Source organism: Diuraphis noxia, unplaced genomic scaffold (assembly GCF_037042655.1).
Source record: "Diuraphis noxia isolate RWA-SAM2 unplaced genomic scaffold, SU_Dnox_SAM2 contig0003, whole genome shotgun sequence".
Classification (NCBI taxonomy): domain Eukaryota; kingdom Metazoa; phylum Arthropoda; class Insecta; order Hemiptera; family Aphididae; genus Diuraphis; species Diuraphis noxia.
Window position 1 is genome coordinate 61,627,065 of NW_028301713.1, and position 18,203 is coordinate 61,645,267.

General features: G+C 29.1%; 1 protein-coding gene across 3 annotated transcripts in view; it reads left to right on the forward strand.

The window, feature by feature from the left end:
* Positions 1-10,294, forward strand: part of LOC107163628 (uncharacterized) — a 70,486-nt gene extending 60,192 nt beyond the window's left edge. For 2 of the 3 annotated variants that reach the window (XM_089222807.1, XM_089222808.1), the window contains 3 exons: positions 6,503-6,745; positions 7,981-8,296; positions 8,629-10,294. In XM_089222807.1, the coding sequence (XP_089078933.1) occupies positions 6,503-6,745; positions 7,981-8,178 (441 nt within the window). In that variant the 3' untranslated portion in view covers positions 8,179-8,296; positions 8,629-10,294. The remainder of the gene's footprint in view (positions 1-6,502; positions 6,746-7,980; positions 8,297-8,628) is intronic. The other variant, XM_089222809.1, reaches the window with a different exon arrangement.
* Positions 10,295-18,203: the final 7,909 nt, after the last annotated feature.

The window sequence follows — 18,203 nt, forward strand, 5'->3', positions numbered from 1 at the left end:
ACGGTCAATAAAAGCAGATAAATATAATATTATAATATTATTTTTGTAGAATTATGTCGATAAAAATTGTATTAATAAATTAACGGCGTTTGAAATAGAAACATCTGCGGTGTTTTTCCGGAAACATTTTATTTTTTAAAGTTCCTTACTTTAGACGTTGAGTTGATTGGCCCAATTCAGACATTTGGCCAATACGACATATATATTATATTATAATATTAGCATCGGTAGTTTGAGAACTTGGCTTAATTCTTGATTTCTTTTTTTTGCGAAAACATTTTTATATTCTTGAAAGCTCTTCGCTATTCCGAATATCGAGCGTTTTTTTCGTGCGAAAAGTTCCGTCTCGGAAAAACTATACAGTTTTGTATACAATGCACGATTATATTATTATTTTTATTATTATTCGGAAAACGCCACGACGTACATTAATAAAATCCAGAGGTCGGTCATAAAACTCAAGCGAGAACCCAATAATTAGCTGGAAAAAAATACCTTAACGGCGGGGGAAAAACTAATTTCGGTTTTACTACTCAACATGTTCAACCAGCTATAGCGGTCTGCGGGTTAAATTCTGTTTATCAGGTATAGGTGCACAGTATTATTAAAATTCGATGGAGCCGGAGGTGGCGAAATTTGTTTTACGATTTTCCGGCAAAACGAGTGAAGACACCTATAATAATATTACATGGTATATTATAATATAATTATAGTAAATCAAGGCCTCCTCCACTACGGTGACACACGGTCAACCGCGTCGAGGACGACGACGATGACGACGACGTCAATATTCTCGTCTTTGATTCGGTTTTAAAGTTCAAGTTCAAAGAGAAACGAAACCCAACAGCTAACAAAGCCTGTAATAAAAATATACAATACTAATACGCGCGTATAATGTATATTTTCACGGTTCGTCTGTATTGGCGGCGACCAACTGCAACAGGAAATATGTTATTATATAAAAAAATAATAATAATAATAATATGTAAGAACAATCCGTTGTTAACGGTATGAGAACGGCGGTGGATCATTCTTATATGTACGTATAGAATACTACAGAGATATTACGGGTGAGCGCTTAATATTATATAGTGCTATATTATTAGGTGCATTACATATTATTATATTATGATGTATACAGGGTGGTGATTTACCAAGTTGTTCACCTAATATTCATTATTCATTAATATTCTTTTAACTTCCATGCGCAGGCAGGTGCTTTAGTAAAGACCATGTTTTCGAGTACTTACATGAATATTTTGTAACTGAGGACCATTCCTTTTTCACTGTAGATCGTTTTAAAAACAGATTTTTTTAAATGTTGATGTATATAACCTGAAAAAATGTCCTTAAGTTACTTTTTTTATTATTATTAAAATATAGTAATTATAATCTATACTCTACACATATGGTACGAAAAGTAATTTTGGTTAAAGTTACAATAAATAGCCAGACTGTCAGATTGAGAAAGCACTCAGTATAGTGTCACTCGACAAGTTATCTTTAAAATTCAAAAAACGAAATTCGAATGAAAGAGAATAAAATGGTGGTGCGCGTACTCGATAAATCATCCTGTATATATTAAATTTAAACCTACCTACTACCCAGTAGCGCATAATCCGATGGTTATCGTGTCATCGCCATCCTCGCGCGGATATAATATTATCTCGGCCGCCGGTAACTCAATGTTATAATAGTATTATGTACCTACTACTGCATTAGATACCAAATACGCAGAACAATAGAAATTTTATAAACAAATACGAATATTTGAATTATGGTTCCATTGATGAACCGCAAGGTTGTAGATCTGCGGATGCACAATAGAGCGTAAGAGCGAGAAATAAAGAAAAGAAAAGGAAGCATTATATTATATTATCATTATATATACCATTTCGAGCGACCGACACACAGATTCTGCCGTTGCCCATAGACGTTTTGAAATACCCGTATAAACGTACTTATATTTCGCAATAAATTTATCTGTTTGTTTTAGTCATTTTTTACAGAAATACGCTGTCCAAAAGACTTTCCACAATAAAAAAAATAAATAGCCGATGACATTATAGAGATAAAAAAAACTGCATTTGTAAATGTCTCACAGCTCCTCGCGTAGCTTGTTATTCGATATAAGAGCAAATAATTGTTAATTCAAATTTCAAAACGATAAAATTCCTACGCGGGCGTCAACTTTCTAATTAAAAAGTTATTCTTTTTTTCAAAATCTTTTTAACTTTTAGGGTGGATTTTGAGATTTGATTAAACTTTTAGCGTTAAATATAAACTTATTTTTCGTTAACTAATAATACTTCGCAGTATAAAACTGTACAAGTAAAATAAATAGTTAATGTATGCGAAAAAAAATGTATATTGTATTATTATATTAGTACTACACCATAACGAATGCTTTCTGGAATCGGTTGCCTTGAAATTCGTCGCGGGTCCGGTTGAGGAGAGGGACGGACCTGCAAGAGTCAGATAATAAGTGTTTAATTTACTTTTCATTACTATATTCAATATATTTTTCATGTTTTAATTTTTTATGATGGTCTGAAACTTAAACAAATAATTGTTTTGTTAATCATTGTTCTTTATTTTAATAATAATTCCGGCGATTGAGTTCTATATACATTTTGGAACCGATACTAAATCATACTGATGTCATAACGGGGTGAAAGAACTTTTTATTAAAATGTATATCATATACAGCATTATTAAAATCGTCGACGGACGGTCCGTGAAAAACTATACCGCACATAATATATACATTTATGTAAAGTGTTATGAGTTATAGTATATTTTCTTCGTTTGGGGGATGAAAAACGATTGTCCACACCGAATTAATATATATCATAATACATTTTCACATTTAAATAATTGGGTTCAAAGTTGTAATGTGTATATATACACCTAAATAATTGACTAACACCTCGACCGTTTGTGAAACACATTCCAAGGTCGATAATAATATTACATACCATATTATATCGTAAGCACACACGTGCAGGTAATTATAATACATAGGTATCATCGCGTTGTAAATCGCTGCATTATTTCGTTTTTGTAATTCACACCCCCTCTCACGCCAACAGACTGCAGTCGCTAGTCGACATTTCGATCGATATATATACCGTATGTGTCCCAAAAAACAGGGGCCACTTTACCACTCATTACCATGAAAATATTTTTCAATTCTGTTTGCGGGACATTAAACTATAGACTAATGGATCATAAATTTCTATGACTTACAATTTTTTTAACTCATGTATCTTGCGCATGCGCAATAAAACTTAAATTTTTTTTAATGGCAACCTGTAATTTGAATATCATATTCGGGTTTATCGATTTTTTTCAAGCCATTTTGATGTATCAACTTGTGTCCTAAACCCAAAATTGACTAAACTAGAGCTATGGAGAATTTAAAATATTAAAAAATTAAATTTATAATAAGTTCCACATTTTAATAGGTATAGGTAGGTAAATAACAAAAATAGAAATACCAATGCTTATTATTATTTTAATAGATACTTAATTATAGGTAATTCTGATGGAAACAAAAATACACTTCTTCTTCTTTTTTGGTCTCGGCCAATTAAGACCATATGCAATTTCATAATGTGTAATAATAAAATAAAATAATAATTCATAAATAGTAAATAGTTAATTAATTTAATAATAATAATTTTGAAAAAAAATATGTACGTACTACAGTTAGAAAAAAAAAATTAAATAAATTAAATTTTTAAATTTTTTTAATTCTCCATAGCTCTAGTTTAGTCAATTTTGGGTTTAGGACACAAGTTGATGCATCAAAATGGCTTGAAAAAAATCAATAAACCCGAATATGATATTCAAATTTTACAGGTTGCCATTAAAAAATGTAAGTTTTATTGCGCATGCGCAAGATACATGAGTTAAAAAAATTGTAAGTCATATAAATTTATGATCCATTAGTCTAGTTTAATGTCCCGCAAACAGAATTGAAAAATATTTTCATGGTAATGAGTGGTAAAGTGGCCCCTGTTTTTTGGGACACACGGTATATATATATATATATTCTGCCATGCGACTTAATTATATTATTATTATTTTAATCTATATTATTAAAACATTTATCAATACGGGTACACATATTTATGTTATACACTTACTAGCATAACGAAAATCAAAATCATCTCAAAAACGATTACCTATATTACTGTCGTCTAACATAGTGTTCTATTATTAATTATTAGTCGGTTATTTTATATATATTTTTTAATTTTCCCGTACACACCACTAGTGTAGGATGATATTTATGAACTTTAATATTATTATATTGTCGTAATGGATTCCTCCCGGGGACAGAATTTACTGCTTTATATATGGAAAATACGCGTTTCCGGAGCGTAATTGATTCAGTCTTAAATTACGAGCGCATAATAATTACGAGACGATGGCATTAATTATTACACATTCATAACAAGCGGCCGAACTCGTACTTAGAAAATAATATCTAAAACGCGTCTGATTTATTTATCGATGACGTTATGTAGGTAGTAGGTACGTGTTTTATGTTATAAAAGTTATTCATTTACCCGAATCTGTCTTAATATAATTATACGCTCTGCAGCTCTACAGCCAACGGTCACTATAATATGAGGAAACTCGTTTGTCTCCGTCGTAGTTTTTAGTAAAGCCACGTGAAATTATCGAAAGAAAGAATAACAAAAACGAGTTTGGAGTGTGTACATCAAAAGCGAATGTAAAATTATTATTGTGCCGTTCAATCTATATAATATACATGTATATTATTATTATTATATTTAATAGGAATTATAATAATAATAATAAAAATAATTAAAATTGTTGTCGCGAATACCACGACCTTTGGCCTTTGCGAAACAAAAAAGCAAATGCCAAATGATGACTATGTACTGCGGTAAAATTCCCAAGCGTTATAATCCTTGTGAATCGCTTTTTAATACGTCACCGGTCGGGTGCAGTGCGGTGGCGGGTGAAGTGGGTGGTGGCTGATGGTTTTAGCCATACTCGGCAATAATATTATAAAAGTTTGGCTTATCCCCCTGCCCCCTAACGTTATAATAATAATAATAATAATATTAATGGTACGGTGAGAACTGAAGAGACGTGTCGGCGCGGTTAAAAAGAAACAAAAGCCGAGCCTCACTGGCGACGAGATTATGCGTCGCGGCGTTGGTGTTCGGCATCATCATCCGTGACATCGTTCGTCCGGGTGGGCGTACCATTAAAATAATATTGTTTATGAAATAATAGTTCATGGTATTCGCCTTTTATCGAGATTATATTATAATCCTGACGCGTTTGGTGGAAATTAATTTGACCAGAAGATATTGTTTTATTAAAATTTAATGAACAGTCACGATCATATAAAACAACAAACTTTTTTCAAACGAGTATCACCATTTTATTATTTATATATAATTTGATAATTAGATGAATTTTATGACTATAACACTCCGTTCGGAATCTAAAAAAAAATTAGAATAAAAGTTACCAACGAAGATAAATAAATACCGCAAAATAAAAATAAAAATAGACAAAGTCATAATAAGTGCACCAAACCATTTAAAATTATACGAACGTTGCGTAATAATTTATGGACTCCATCACGAGGACATGACCGTGTCGCCATGGAATAAAAAATAATAACCGTATCATCGGTGTCGGATACAAGGAGTGATTAAAAACTAAACAAAACAGATTTACGAATCAATCTCGTCCTAATAACGGATCCATAAGTGTTTCAAATGTGGGAGGAGGGTGATTTTTTTTTTTAATTTTATGAAGTTGCAAACATCTTCTATGCCAAGTCGTGACCCCTGTCTCCTGCTATAACCAAATAAAAATAAAAAATAAAATTCCCAGACAAAATTAATCAATATTCATAATTTTATCAGTAATAGGTAAATTATATTTTATATTTTATTTACCTATTATAGGTACCTATAATCATTTAAATTTAGTACCCGCTTCCATAACTCTTAATTTTGAATAAATTAATGAATGCAATATATTCTTCCTCATTAAAAAAAAAACTTCGTTTAAAACTTACAATTTGATGTTCTATGCAATTTGATATTGACATATAATTTTTTTTCGGAAAACTCGGCCCAAAGGGAGGGGTAGACAATCGCCCTCCTCTTTGTTATTATCATCGTCTCATCCTTTGGCAACCGGCTCCATCTCATACACGTATTTCATCTATCTGTACAACCACGACTGATTATATATATATATAACTCAGGCGTTACGATATCATAAACTTTCACTCTGTAGTCTTTGTAGGATATTGATCTTTGTTGTTATCGTCGTCTATACCGATCCCTCGTTTTATCTGATACAATCGTATAATAATTAAATATTTTAAAACACTAATTACGATCCGAACATATGTTTGCTATAATTTTATTTTATATGATACCTACACTCAACGGTGCGTTGGCAATTTTCGATTCATATTTTATATTTACTTCAACAGGTGTCGATGCTTAAGAACGGTTCGGCCATCACTTTCCACAAAAAAGTGTGTCCCGACTGCCACACAGTGCCCAAGTTCAAGGAATGGGCCAGCGCCAAACCCAAGCCTGGAATCAGCGTGTTCCACACGGGAAAGCGGACTGGATACCATCTGCACTGGGAGCCGATATTCATCGGTACACACAACGATCCGTTGTACGACGAGAGACTGAGCTGGGAGGGTAAAATGGACAAAATGACCCAGGTATGTGAACGTGGATATAGATTGTTATGACCGACAATATATTAAAATTAATGATTATTTTAATTTATATAATAATAAGTTGGGTTTGTACATGTCAATGTGTATTTTTCTTTATTTACTTGGAATAATTGTTCTGATTAAATAGATATGTCGAAGTTTTGAAATAGGTACAATTGGTACATATTTATTTGGTAGTTAAATTGTTTTTTATATATTCAATAGTTAACATTAATATACGTTACGTACCTATTGTAATACTTATAGATAGTTTCATATTTTATAATCAAGATAAATTTATAATTTTCAGAATATTTTATTGGTGTCAAAATTCATACTAAATTAATGTATTACTTGGTAATTATTGTTATTAATTCAATTAATTCAATCGTTTTACAGAAATTCGATAAAAATTACTAAAAATTAAAAATATACCTTTCGATTGTTACAATTTACACTTACTATATTTTTAAGAAATTTACGCTGTTTTCCAAGTGTTTGTATGCACCTTTACCTATACAAGTATAAACACATTATCATATCATTATGCATATTATATTGGTATACCTTTAGTATATATTGACGGGTTTATTGGTCCCGTTGGATGTCTTCACGAAAATCAAAACAATAATCGATCATCGTGCCTTAACAATATTAAGAATAATAATAATAACACAATTTAGATATGCTAATTCCCTATCGTAAAAATATTATTATATCCAATAATAATTTAATATACACGATGAATGCCCTCGGGATCATCGCGATCGTAATATTCCAGCCTCGCTCCGAGTAACACGTGTAATATATTCGTGTGATAAACCTTTCCTTCTACACATGATTGTTCACATAAAATTTATGAATCGTACATAATATCTAATTTTCTATTCATGTATTAAACGTTTATATTAATATAATTTCATAATTTTGCTATCCCCGATAAAATGTAGTTGCATAATACACGAAATAAGAGCAACAGCAAAATAACGTTTGATGAGCAAAAAAAAAAAATAACTTTATTCTGTCAAGTGGCACACGACAATTTTCAAACTGAGGTGTGCACGCGGATCATTAAAGGTGGTGTCGATGATCCGATGCATAATCGCTGATTACGGTGGGGGGGGGAGTGAGGTGGTATTAATCGTGACGATTGTGACATAAACGATTATAGAACGTAAAGTGCGATCGCCGTGTCTCGGTGCCCACACCATACTCATTGTTTCGTTTTTTGTGCACAGGGTTATACGCTGTGCGTGCTCGACTACGAGTTCCACATACTGGACAACGCTTTCCTGACACACAAGCCGGGCATCAAGACGCTGAAAAAGGACCCGGCCCGACAGGTGCTCGCGTCCAAGACGTACAGTCTCATCAAGAAAGTCATACTCCCCGAGCTCAAGGTCCTGTACGGCGTGAAAAAAGGATGCGCCGTGTAGTGTATGACGATACACACATATATGCATATTGTATATATATATATACACACACACACACATCTATTATATAGGGATGCACGGTCGCGCCGAGGACACTCGCGCGCGTTAGGGACCACAGGTCAGTGAAATGTCCAACCGGACTTGCAATAGCTTTTATTTACACACTATTATAGTATAGTATTATATTTCTAAAGATTATTTTATATTATATAGTGTAATATAATTTATGAACAAATTGATTTTTTTTTTTTTTAGGCATACTCTCCATTTTTTGACGATTTTACACAATTTATGCATAAAAATGGGTTGTGCATGCCTAATAAATTAAATTATCATAATATACGTACACTTTACAAGTGTACAGAGTATCTATATAATGAAGTATAGACATAATGTTTAAACGAGTTTTGTTTTATAATTTATATCATTCTGTTTCTTTTTCTTTTTCAGATAGACTCATCGACTGATAGATTAAATGTATACGCTTCCTTTATTAATTTCCCCCGGATATCATCCAACGTACAATCACGTGGTCTGTGCATGCGTGTGCGTATGTGGGTTGGTGTACAGTACTTATTGGGACGAGTGTTTCATTTCCGACAGCGACATAATAATGATATGATATTCTACTATATACGCGTCGCCGCCGTGTTATCTCTCGCGTCACTTTTTTTTTATTATAATTTATATTTATATCGTAACAATATTATCGTGTAAAATAAGTTATATATTTTTTTAATATTATTACTCAGCCTATATACGTATATAATAGCGCGATGTACATGATAGTAGGTACCTACTACCATTGTATCGTGTGTGTTCTCGTCGGGAAAAAAATTGTAATTTTTTTTTTTTGTTAACGCCTGTACAAAATAGATGCCAATTTTTAGTTTTATACGTGTATATTTGAAGCCTTCAATCAAACGGATTTATTATACTTTCTTGACCACACCACTCGACACGTTAAAGCTTTGCATTATATTATTTTTCACTTTTATTTGTCTTCTCTATAATATTATGTTGATTTGTCTAACACATTTTATCTTCTTGAACGAGCAATATAATATTTCCTTTTCTGTTTACTATTGTACTTCTTTAATTTTGGTGTTTGGGATATTTTCAAAGGGATAAAAAGGATCGCCTCCAATTGCAAACGTTTAGACAATCTTCCATTGACATTTTTAGTATAGAATCATTCACTCTTCTTACTTCTCACTCCACGCTCACTTAATTTGTCAAAAGCCTTTTATTTACCTTTATTTTTTAGTCAATTTGAGTATCAAAACGTTTATGCTATTCGATGCGATCATTATGTATTGTTTTAAGTCTTTTTGTATACAATGATTATTATTATTATTATTATTATATACTATCATTAAGTAGTTTGTGATTTAATATTTATGCCATTTTATAAAATTATAATTTGCCAATGAATCCGCTGATCTATTATTATATGCGTATACGTATTGATGATGTCAAATAAATATGTAGGCATATAATATTAAGTTAATCTAATTAGCGTATAAGAAAAATATGTACGATAAATAGTTATTAAATACACACGAGAAGAATATATACAGTCATTATATTATACTTTTATTATTATTATTATATTGCTAGTACGACTATCGTTAATATATTATATTATATATATTATGATTATAAAAAATATGAATATATTTTACGAAAAAATCAGTATAACGATATAGAAGACATTATAACGTTTTATTGTGATCTCTCGTATGCTTGTAAGATTATTTTTTATAGACTAATCAATGTTAACGACGAAGATATAACCAAATCGTTATTTATCGAATTTTAGATCTTATATAATACTTAACCACATATGGTACACGTATATTGTAACAGTATAGATATTAAAAGTTATAACAGTTTGATATTTAAAAAAATTATTATTATTAATGTTCAATGTCGTACCATTTTATTGTTATCCAAAATAATGTGAAGATGTATAATATTTTTACCGATAGAAATACTTTTTATAGTTCGTCAAAAAAAAAAAATTTGCTTGTAAGAATCAATTGCCAATATAATATAATATACGGAAATGATATTTATAATTTATTTAAAAGTAATAAAGTTATATACGTTGTAATGTTTAGTATTTGTCTTTTCTCGCCATTTCTTTCCCCGACACAAATAACTACAACTTGATGAAAAATTCCAAAATGTCGTTTCTGAACATTTTATCGTCAGTGTAATATTATAATAGGTATTGTGTAATTAACGCAATACAAAAATTCAATATTATTATCATCAATATTGTAGTATAATAAAAATATACTACCATATAATATATTTTTTAACCCTTATCAAATATGCTAATTGTGCAAAATTGTACAGATTGTATATATATTGTGTAAAATAAACCATATAATACACGAAGATCATATTCCGCACTTCTTAATTGCAGCAAAGTCGTGCTCAAAGTTACTTATTTTTTTTACCAAATTTGAGTTTATAACCGATAAAATATTTTCATCATATAACTGATATTTATTTTAACTTTTGCTACTGTGTATGTATATAGCCGTTATATTTTCACCTTTAAATTAGATTTTTTTCTACACATTTAAACAAAAACATTTCATATACGAAAGAGTATTTTAATATCTTATTTGTCTGTAAATATTTTAATACAAATAAAGAAGAAAAAAATATAACAGCTTCCTTAATAAATCGGTTATTAATGATTTTTTTTTATCTATCGATAACGTTCCACCAGCTTTCACACAAATTCTAATATTATGCTGCTACAGATGGTTTTCTTTAAACTGTCATTGAAATGCTTTTATCTATTAAAAAAAAAAAACACAACAATTCTCTACATATATATATACACTCGATGACAAGAAATAAAACTTGTTGGTTCTTGTAATACTCAAAACATATTATCTAGCGTTTGATTCGTGCAATCAGGGAAATATACATACCTATTATAATACAATATATATTTTGATTAGCTAGTATACAAGTATAAGTAGGTACCTACTTAGTTATTATTTTAATTTTAGACAAAGAATACTAACTTATTTCAAAAATAAGTTATTGATCTGTGAACGACCACTTTTATTAATTGTTATAATGATTTGTCCATCATAATATTGACTTTCGAAGAAATATTTTTTAATTATAATCATTCCAAGTTTGAGAACTATAATAGCGTAAAACGAATTACATACGATATACCATCAAAATGTAATTTTGTATATCATATTATTGTATGCACGCCGACATTGTTGTAAAAGTGTTATTTAGCTAGCTCAGAGATTATATTGTATTTATTAAAAAAATATAAGTTTAAATTTGAAAATCAAAAGTTTATAGCATATTTCATTCACAAACTAGAGTCAAACCCTTAAAAGCAATACATGTCAAAATCATACGAGTTTTCAAACATATTAGAAAATAGAAAAAAAATCAACAATAATTTATGAATCAAAAATTAGTGTTCACTATTAAACCGATCTTTTATTATGACTTTGTGGTGTATACCTATACTACACTTATTCGTTTTTCAGATAATATATTGTTGAACAATAATAATTGTTCTATTAACAAACGGTGTGATATACACAAGTATTCTGTACACGGCATCGCTGAAATATATATAGGGGTTCATAATATAACGGTTGTGTATATACATCATAATACAAGCTACTTATAATTGTGTAACCAGCGTGTTATTTTTTTCGCGTGCACAAGACTGACGTTTTGTGTTTAATATATTGTTTTGAATAACACAACGACATGCTAGGCGCCTATAAGCATTCGGGTATACCAACCTCGTGCGCGAACTACCTAAAATTATAGACGTACTTATTTAATAATATTAATATCTCAAAACACACACCGGAAACGGTTCGAGTGATTCTGTGAATAAATCGTGACGAAATCATGAGCATTTCGAATTATTCAACAAATCTGGAGTACCCGCGTGGAGGAGTGTCACGCAAATGGTACCAAAATGCGATGCACTAAAAAAAAGTAAAGTATTTAAAACGCAGAACGTGCACGCGCATGATATTGCACGAGTCATCGGGTTTTGGCGGCAGCTTTACTCATATGCGTGAAACTGAGTAAAACGCTGTGCGCCGTGTTTTCAATGATCGGTAATCTTGTGAAAGATACTTTTTTTAAAGTTTTATTCAAATACTTATTTTGTAAAATTCAAAATACGAATTTTAATACACCAGAGCAATAGCATTTGACTACGAATATAAATACACGAAAAAAAGTTTTTTAGATACTCTCAAATAATTTCATTTTTTTTTTTTTTTAATATAATGTATGTTTTACTTGATTAATCGATTGAACCGATTATTATGTTTTATATTTATTTTATATGGATTATATATTTTTACACCACAACATTAGTGGAACTTCAAAATGTTCAACTATTTTATTTTTATTTTATGTTTTTTGTCAAATGATTTGATTTTTAGTTGAGTATTATTAACAACTAACAAATATAACTAACAGTAAAAATATAAATTATTATACAAACCTATTCTCAATTTTTATTTTTATTTAGCCTCCAGTCAAGTGCCATTAGTGGGTGGCTTCTTACTCATGTACTCATGTCTTATATGTAACCCTTATCAAATATGCTAATTGTGCATAATTGTACAGATTGTATATATTATTGTGTAAAAAAAAAAAAATTATTTTACGAGATATAAATCAATGTATAAACTAAAAATAATTTTTGAAGTATTTGAAAATAAGTATTTCGTATTTGATTTTAAATATAAATACTTTGAAGTTCGAAAACGTATACAAAATACTTTTATGCACTGAATTATACTTTAAATGTATTCAGATTTCAGAATACGTTTTTAAATATACTTGATGTAATTTGTATTTTTAATACTTCTTTCATAAATATTTTATGTTTATCTCAAATGTTTACTTGTTCAAAATAATTATTTATGAATATTTGAATTAAATAATTAAAGAATACATTCTTGAATTGATTATTTTAACATATTAAGTTACCAACCAACTTCAGCAAAGTAGATATGAATTTTAGATATCTTCTCATCTATATATCCTATCAAATTTTAGAACTCTTAAGAGCATGAGATATTATTTTAAGACATTTATTTTTAAAATTGTAACATATGACATAAAAATATTGTTTGTTACATTATGGCGGTAAAAGAAAAAAGTATAAAGGTTTTGGAATAAAATATAAAGAAAAAGTATTTTTAAAGTATTTAAATACCTATAAATATTCGAATACGTAACCAGACTGCTGGTCGGTGCTACATTGAAGTGAGTGATACACTCGTTTTTATTCACAAGCCATCGTTTTGGTCACGATAAGTTATATATGTCGTAATTTTATTGTTGGCCAAATAAATGTGTCTAGGTATATTATTAAAATATGATTTTTCAATATTCGGCTTTAGTATACTTTGGTGTACATCAATACTTCGCTATTTATATAATATCATTTTAGAAACCGAAATCGTTTAAAAGTGTTGATAATCAAGAATGTTGTTGATCGGTTCAATAATACATTGTTGACTCGAAAAAATGGTAACACGATAGTATTTCTTAATATTTGTGTACCAATAATATGAAAAAATTCAGATTAATAATATTATTTTTGTAAGAATAATAATAATTTATAGTTTTTATACGACTAAAAATATCAGTACTCTATGTCGTATACCTCAACATAAACGATTTATATTAAAATACCTACCTTGGCTATTAAAATAGATTTTGTTTGAAACGTTGTTAATCTTCGAAGACCACGAAACATTTGAATCAGTAGCAATGAGTTGTAGAGTAGTAATGACTAGTGAAAAAATAATCTGGTCGCAACAGAATAAAAATATATTAAGAATTTAAGAAGCATAACTCATTGATCATATGCTCAAAACCATGTAATAGCACAAATTGTATAACTTATAAAATACAATTTATTCAAATTATCCTATTTTGGTTATAACAAATAAATGTTATTAATTACAGTTTTTTATCAAATATTAATTTTATGTTAAGCATTACATTACCGCATTTAATGAAGATTAACTGAAATCATTGTAAAAGATTAAAAAAAAAATCACCTTCACCATTGCCATCAAAAAATATTTAATACCTACCTAGTTGAATAAAATCTTAACTCTTGAAATATCTGGTTATTACCTAATGTTTTTTACTCACTATTCTTTTTTTAGTATCGTAAGTAGGTCATAACAAATTTGGATTTTGATCAAATTAAAAAAACAATTATTTACATGCTTAATTTGTACTGATTAAAAGTGTATAGAACTGTTATTATTTTATTGTTTGAAATAAATATATTGACTTTTTACGATGATATTTTTACTAATGATTTTTTAAATCAAAATTTTAATATTTTAGATATTTAAAACAGTAATTTAAAAACATTCTTAGCAATACTGATCCGAGTTTTTAACTCCTATATTCTACGCAAGATTTTTCCATAACACAATATGCGTTGGCGCGGCGTAATGTATAGGCAAAATAGGTACTTTACTGTTTCGAGAACATTTTTAAATATTTAACTAACTAAATTTTTTATTTACTTTATAATTAATATTATACACCGCACAATGCTTCGTCGTGTTTATTCGAGAGCCCGCCTGCCTACTTAAATGTAATCTCTTTAGTCTTCGTGCTCAAAACTTTAAAACTTACACAACAATTTTAATACTCAATGAAAATTAATAATTTAGCTTTTTAAATATTTATATAAATTAGTTATATAAATAGCTGCTAAAGATTTTTAATGTTAAGATGAACCACGAAAAACTTCAATCTACACTATATCATTGTGACTTTTTAATAAAGTCATTTTTAAAAAGTCTTACTGAGGAAGCACGTTACTGATGAAAAACACATGACGAAAAACTAGCGCTGAATATTATACTATTTTGGTTTATTATTATTTATTATTATATTACAGTTAATCTTTTGTTATTTCTTGTGTTAGACGATGCTGATGAGAACAAAATAAAGTTTAGTCAAATTAATCAATAGACCAAATAAATTTGGAATCTACGACACGATACGATTGACGTGATGGTTTCTGAACTTCGGCTTCTGTATAATTTCACACAAGTTATGTTTTTAATGCATTCAAATTAACAACTATCTCGCAATACAACGATTAGATATAAAAAGGTCGAATAAAAGATTTTTGTCTCTTATTTTGTTCATAAATAACAAACAGTATAGAAACTTAAAGTTGAAAGTTAGAAGAACGGACCATGCAAATCTCCAGTTGAAACAGTAAGTACATTAAAATAATGATTCAATTGATGCGAAAAACTGTTACGTACCAATTTACTGATTTAATGAGTAATAAAATAATCGATTCTATTTATAAAAATGATTAGTTATAATAATGATGTGAATTAAATGTGTATGTGAAAATAAAAATTTCTACCTAAACTGTTGTAACATCATCAGTTATATAATATATTTTTTAAAGCTATAAATTCTTCATTATTTTAATTTGTTTGTCAAGAATGATGTTAGTAAAAAGTTAACTATGAAAAATGAAATATTTTTTTTAAATTTATAATGTGAATTTACTATAGAATATAATTTCCATGGTTTGTATATTATGTGTGGGGTAAATCTACCACCCCCTCCACCACGATTCCAAGCTTATAATTTATTGTGTGGGTTGTGCAGCTGAAGTTGTCTTGTCTCACTCTCTCACTCGTAAAAAAGTTTGCACCACCACTATACGAGTGAATACCTACACATTTGTAGGTTACTTAATTTGCACCATCACGTTCGTTCGGTGATATTATTTTTAATGGTGTAATTTGGCTTGGGTGCCAAACCGTCGAACGGTGACGATGTAACTGAACAAACGACCGTTGCATTATTTCACAGCGACTCTTTTACGGTTTTTTTTTGTTCTTTTAAATTAAACGAGGCTGAACAAAGAATCAAAATTTGAAAAAAAATATAAAATTAATCTTCTAGTACCATGCGATCGATTTCAACCGTTGTCGTCGCAGAATGTTCTATTTTATCGACGTATTTATACGCACGATCTGGTAGATTGCCAAACCGTTCTTTTTCCAACTTCCGAAAATATTTTTCTTCAAAAACCTAGCGAATAAAAGATGAAAAATAAATCAACATTATTATTATGCTATGCGTGTTTTTTCTGTCACTTTCCGACCACAAAAGTTTATCGACGTTAATTTTTAATGCAAATCGTATATCATAGGTATTTTTAAAAATTTGAAATCACTCGTTCATCGTTGGCACTTATACTATTAACACAACTGTTTACCGTATAGCATTAGGTATATAGTATACACAATATCCATTGTAGAAGATTCAATCGCTGATAGCTATTATTATTGTAATTTGTAGGTACCTATAGACAAAAGAAAAACATCTATCTATGTATCTATCTTGCGATTTACCTGCAAGCATGATGGTCACCACTATTTTTTCTTCAATAACAAATATATTCAAATTCCGTTTTTTGAAATTATTAAACATTTTAAAAGATTAAATTTTAAATTTTTTGTACTATTTAAAGACTCACCTGTGGTGATTCTAACTTTTATTTTTCAAATGAGAATCTGTCTTTTTACTGCAAATTATTTAGTGGATAGCGATTTTACAAAAATATAATATAAACGTAACTTTTAATCTAGTATTTAGTATGACATAATGCTTGAATTATTTTTACAAAACCATAAATGTTGCTGCATAATTAATATTAATTACTAAAATTTTCAAACCATCATTGTCCCTAAATCTTCCAAACTTATTATTCTCCATATATATTATCTTTAGTATACAAAGTTGAAAAACTCAAAAACCACTCGAAACATTTTATTCATAATTTTCAGAAAAATCATCATCTAAATACTACGAAAGAGAAGTTCTCATTTGAAAAACAGAAGTTTGTATATCCACAAAACACTTTTCAAGTATCAAGTACTAAAACTCTCAAGAATAATAAAATATCGTCTTTAGATATACACCTATATTTAAAACTTCTAAATACCTTTATTACTGAAGGATAATTAGGTGTTGATCATGCTTGTTTAATCACCCAATATAAAAATATTAAATCTCATGCTTAACTTAACATATATATATATATATCTTTATTTCGATGCAACATACTTATAGAAAAATAAGAAACAAAATAATAATTTTTTTTTGTACTTACATACATTCAAGAACTCGTAATATCATGAATAATTTAATTGTTACTCAATTTGCGCCTGGGTGGTAATCATTTTATTATTATCGCAATGGAACAAATACATATAAAATATTTTATTAGAGATTTTGTAAATTATCTATCTCCTTTAAGCGTTGTCGGTGTTATAGATAGAGAGTTTTACATAATTTATATAAATACAATAAAATTGTGATTTTAAACCGAGCATACTGGAGAATCACTCTGTATAATGCGTATGTATACGAATGTTGTTTAATAAAACTACTAATCAATTAGTTCAGATTTTGTTAGGTTAGAAAAAATTCTTCAAAAGTAATATTTGTCACAATGTTATTCTATCTATTTCCTGACAAAACAGGTTTATACATCAACGCCACGGTATTGTTACATACGAATAGTCATAATGTCGTATCCAATGATAACCTGCTTTTCCTGTTTAACATATCAATCATTTTTTTGATATTTTCGTATTGATTTGCAACATTTTATACAATGATGTAATTATTAAAAAACAATTTTAATAATTGTTTCCTGACATAATCGTTATAAAATACCTAACGAAAATATCAAACAGCCTTAATTGTCATATAACAAACTAACATGAACCCTGCTCAGACAACTCCCCTGTTCTACTTACAGTTGAAACTTCACCCCCTATTAAACCTCTACTTTCATCCATCACGAATGGTCACACGAATTAGGAACACTTTCAACTTACTTAGATAAACAAATAAATCTAAAAACTCGACTTTAATCTCCCTCCGATATCGATGATGTAATTAACTCGTTTACCACTTGT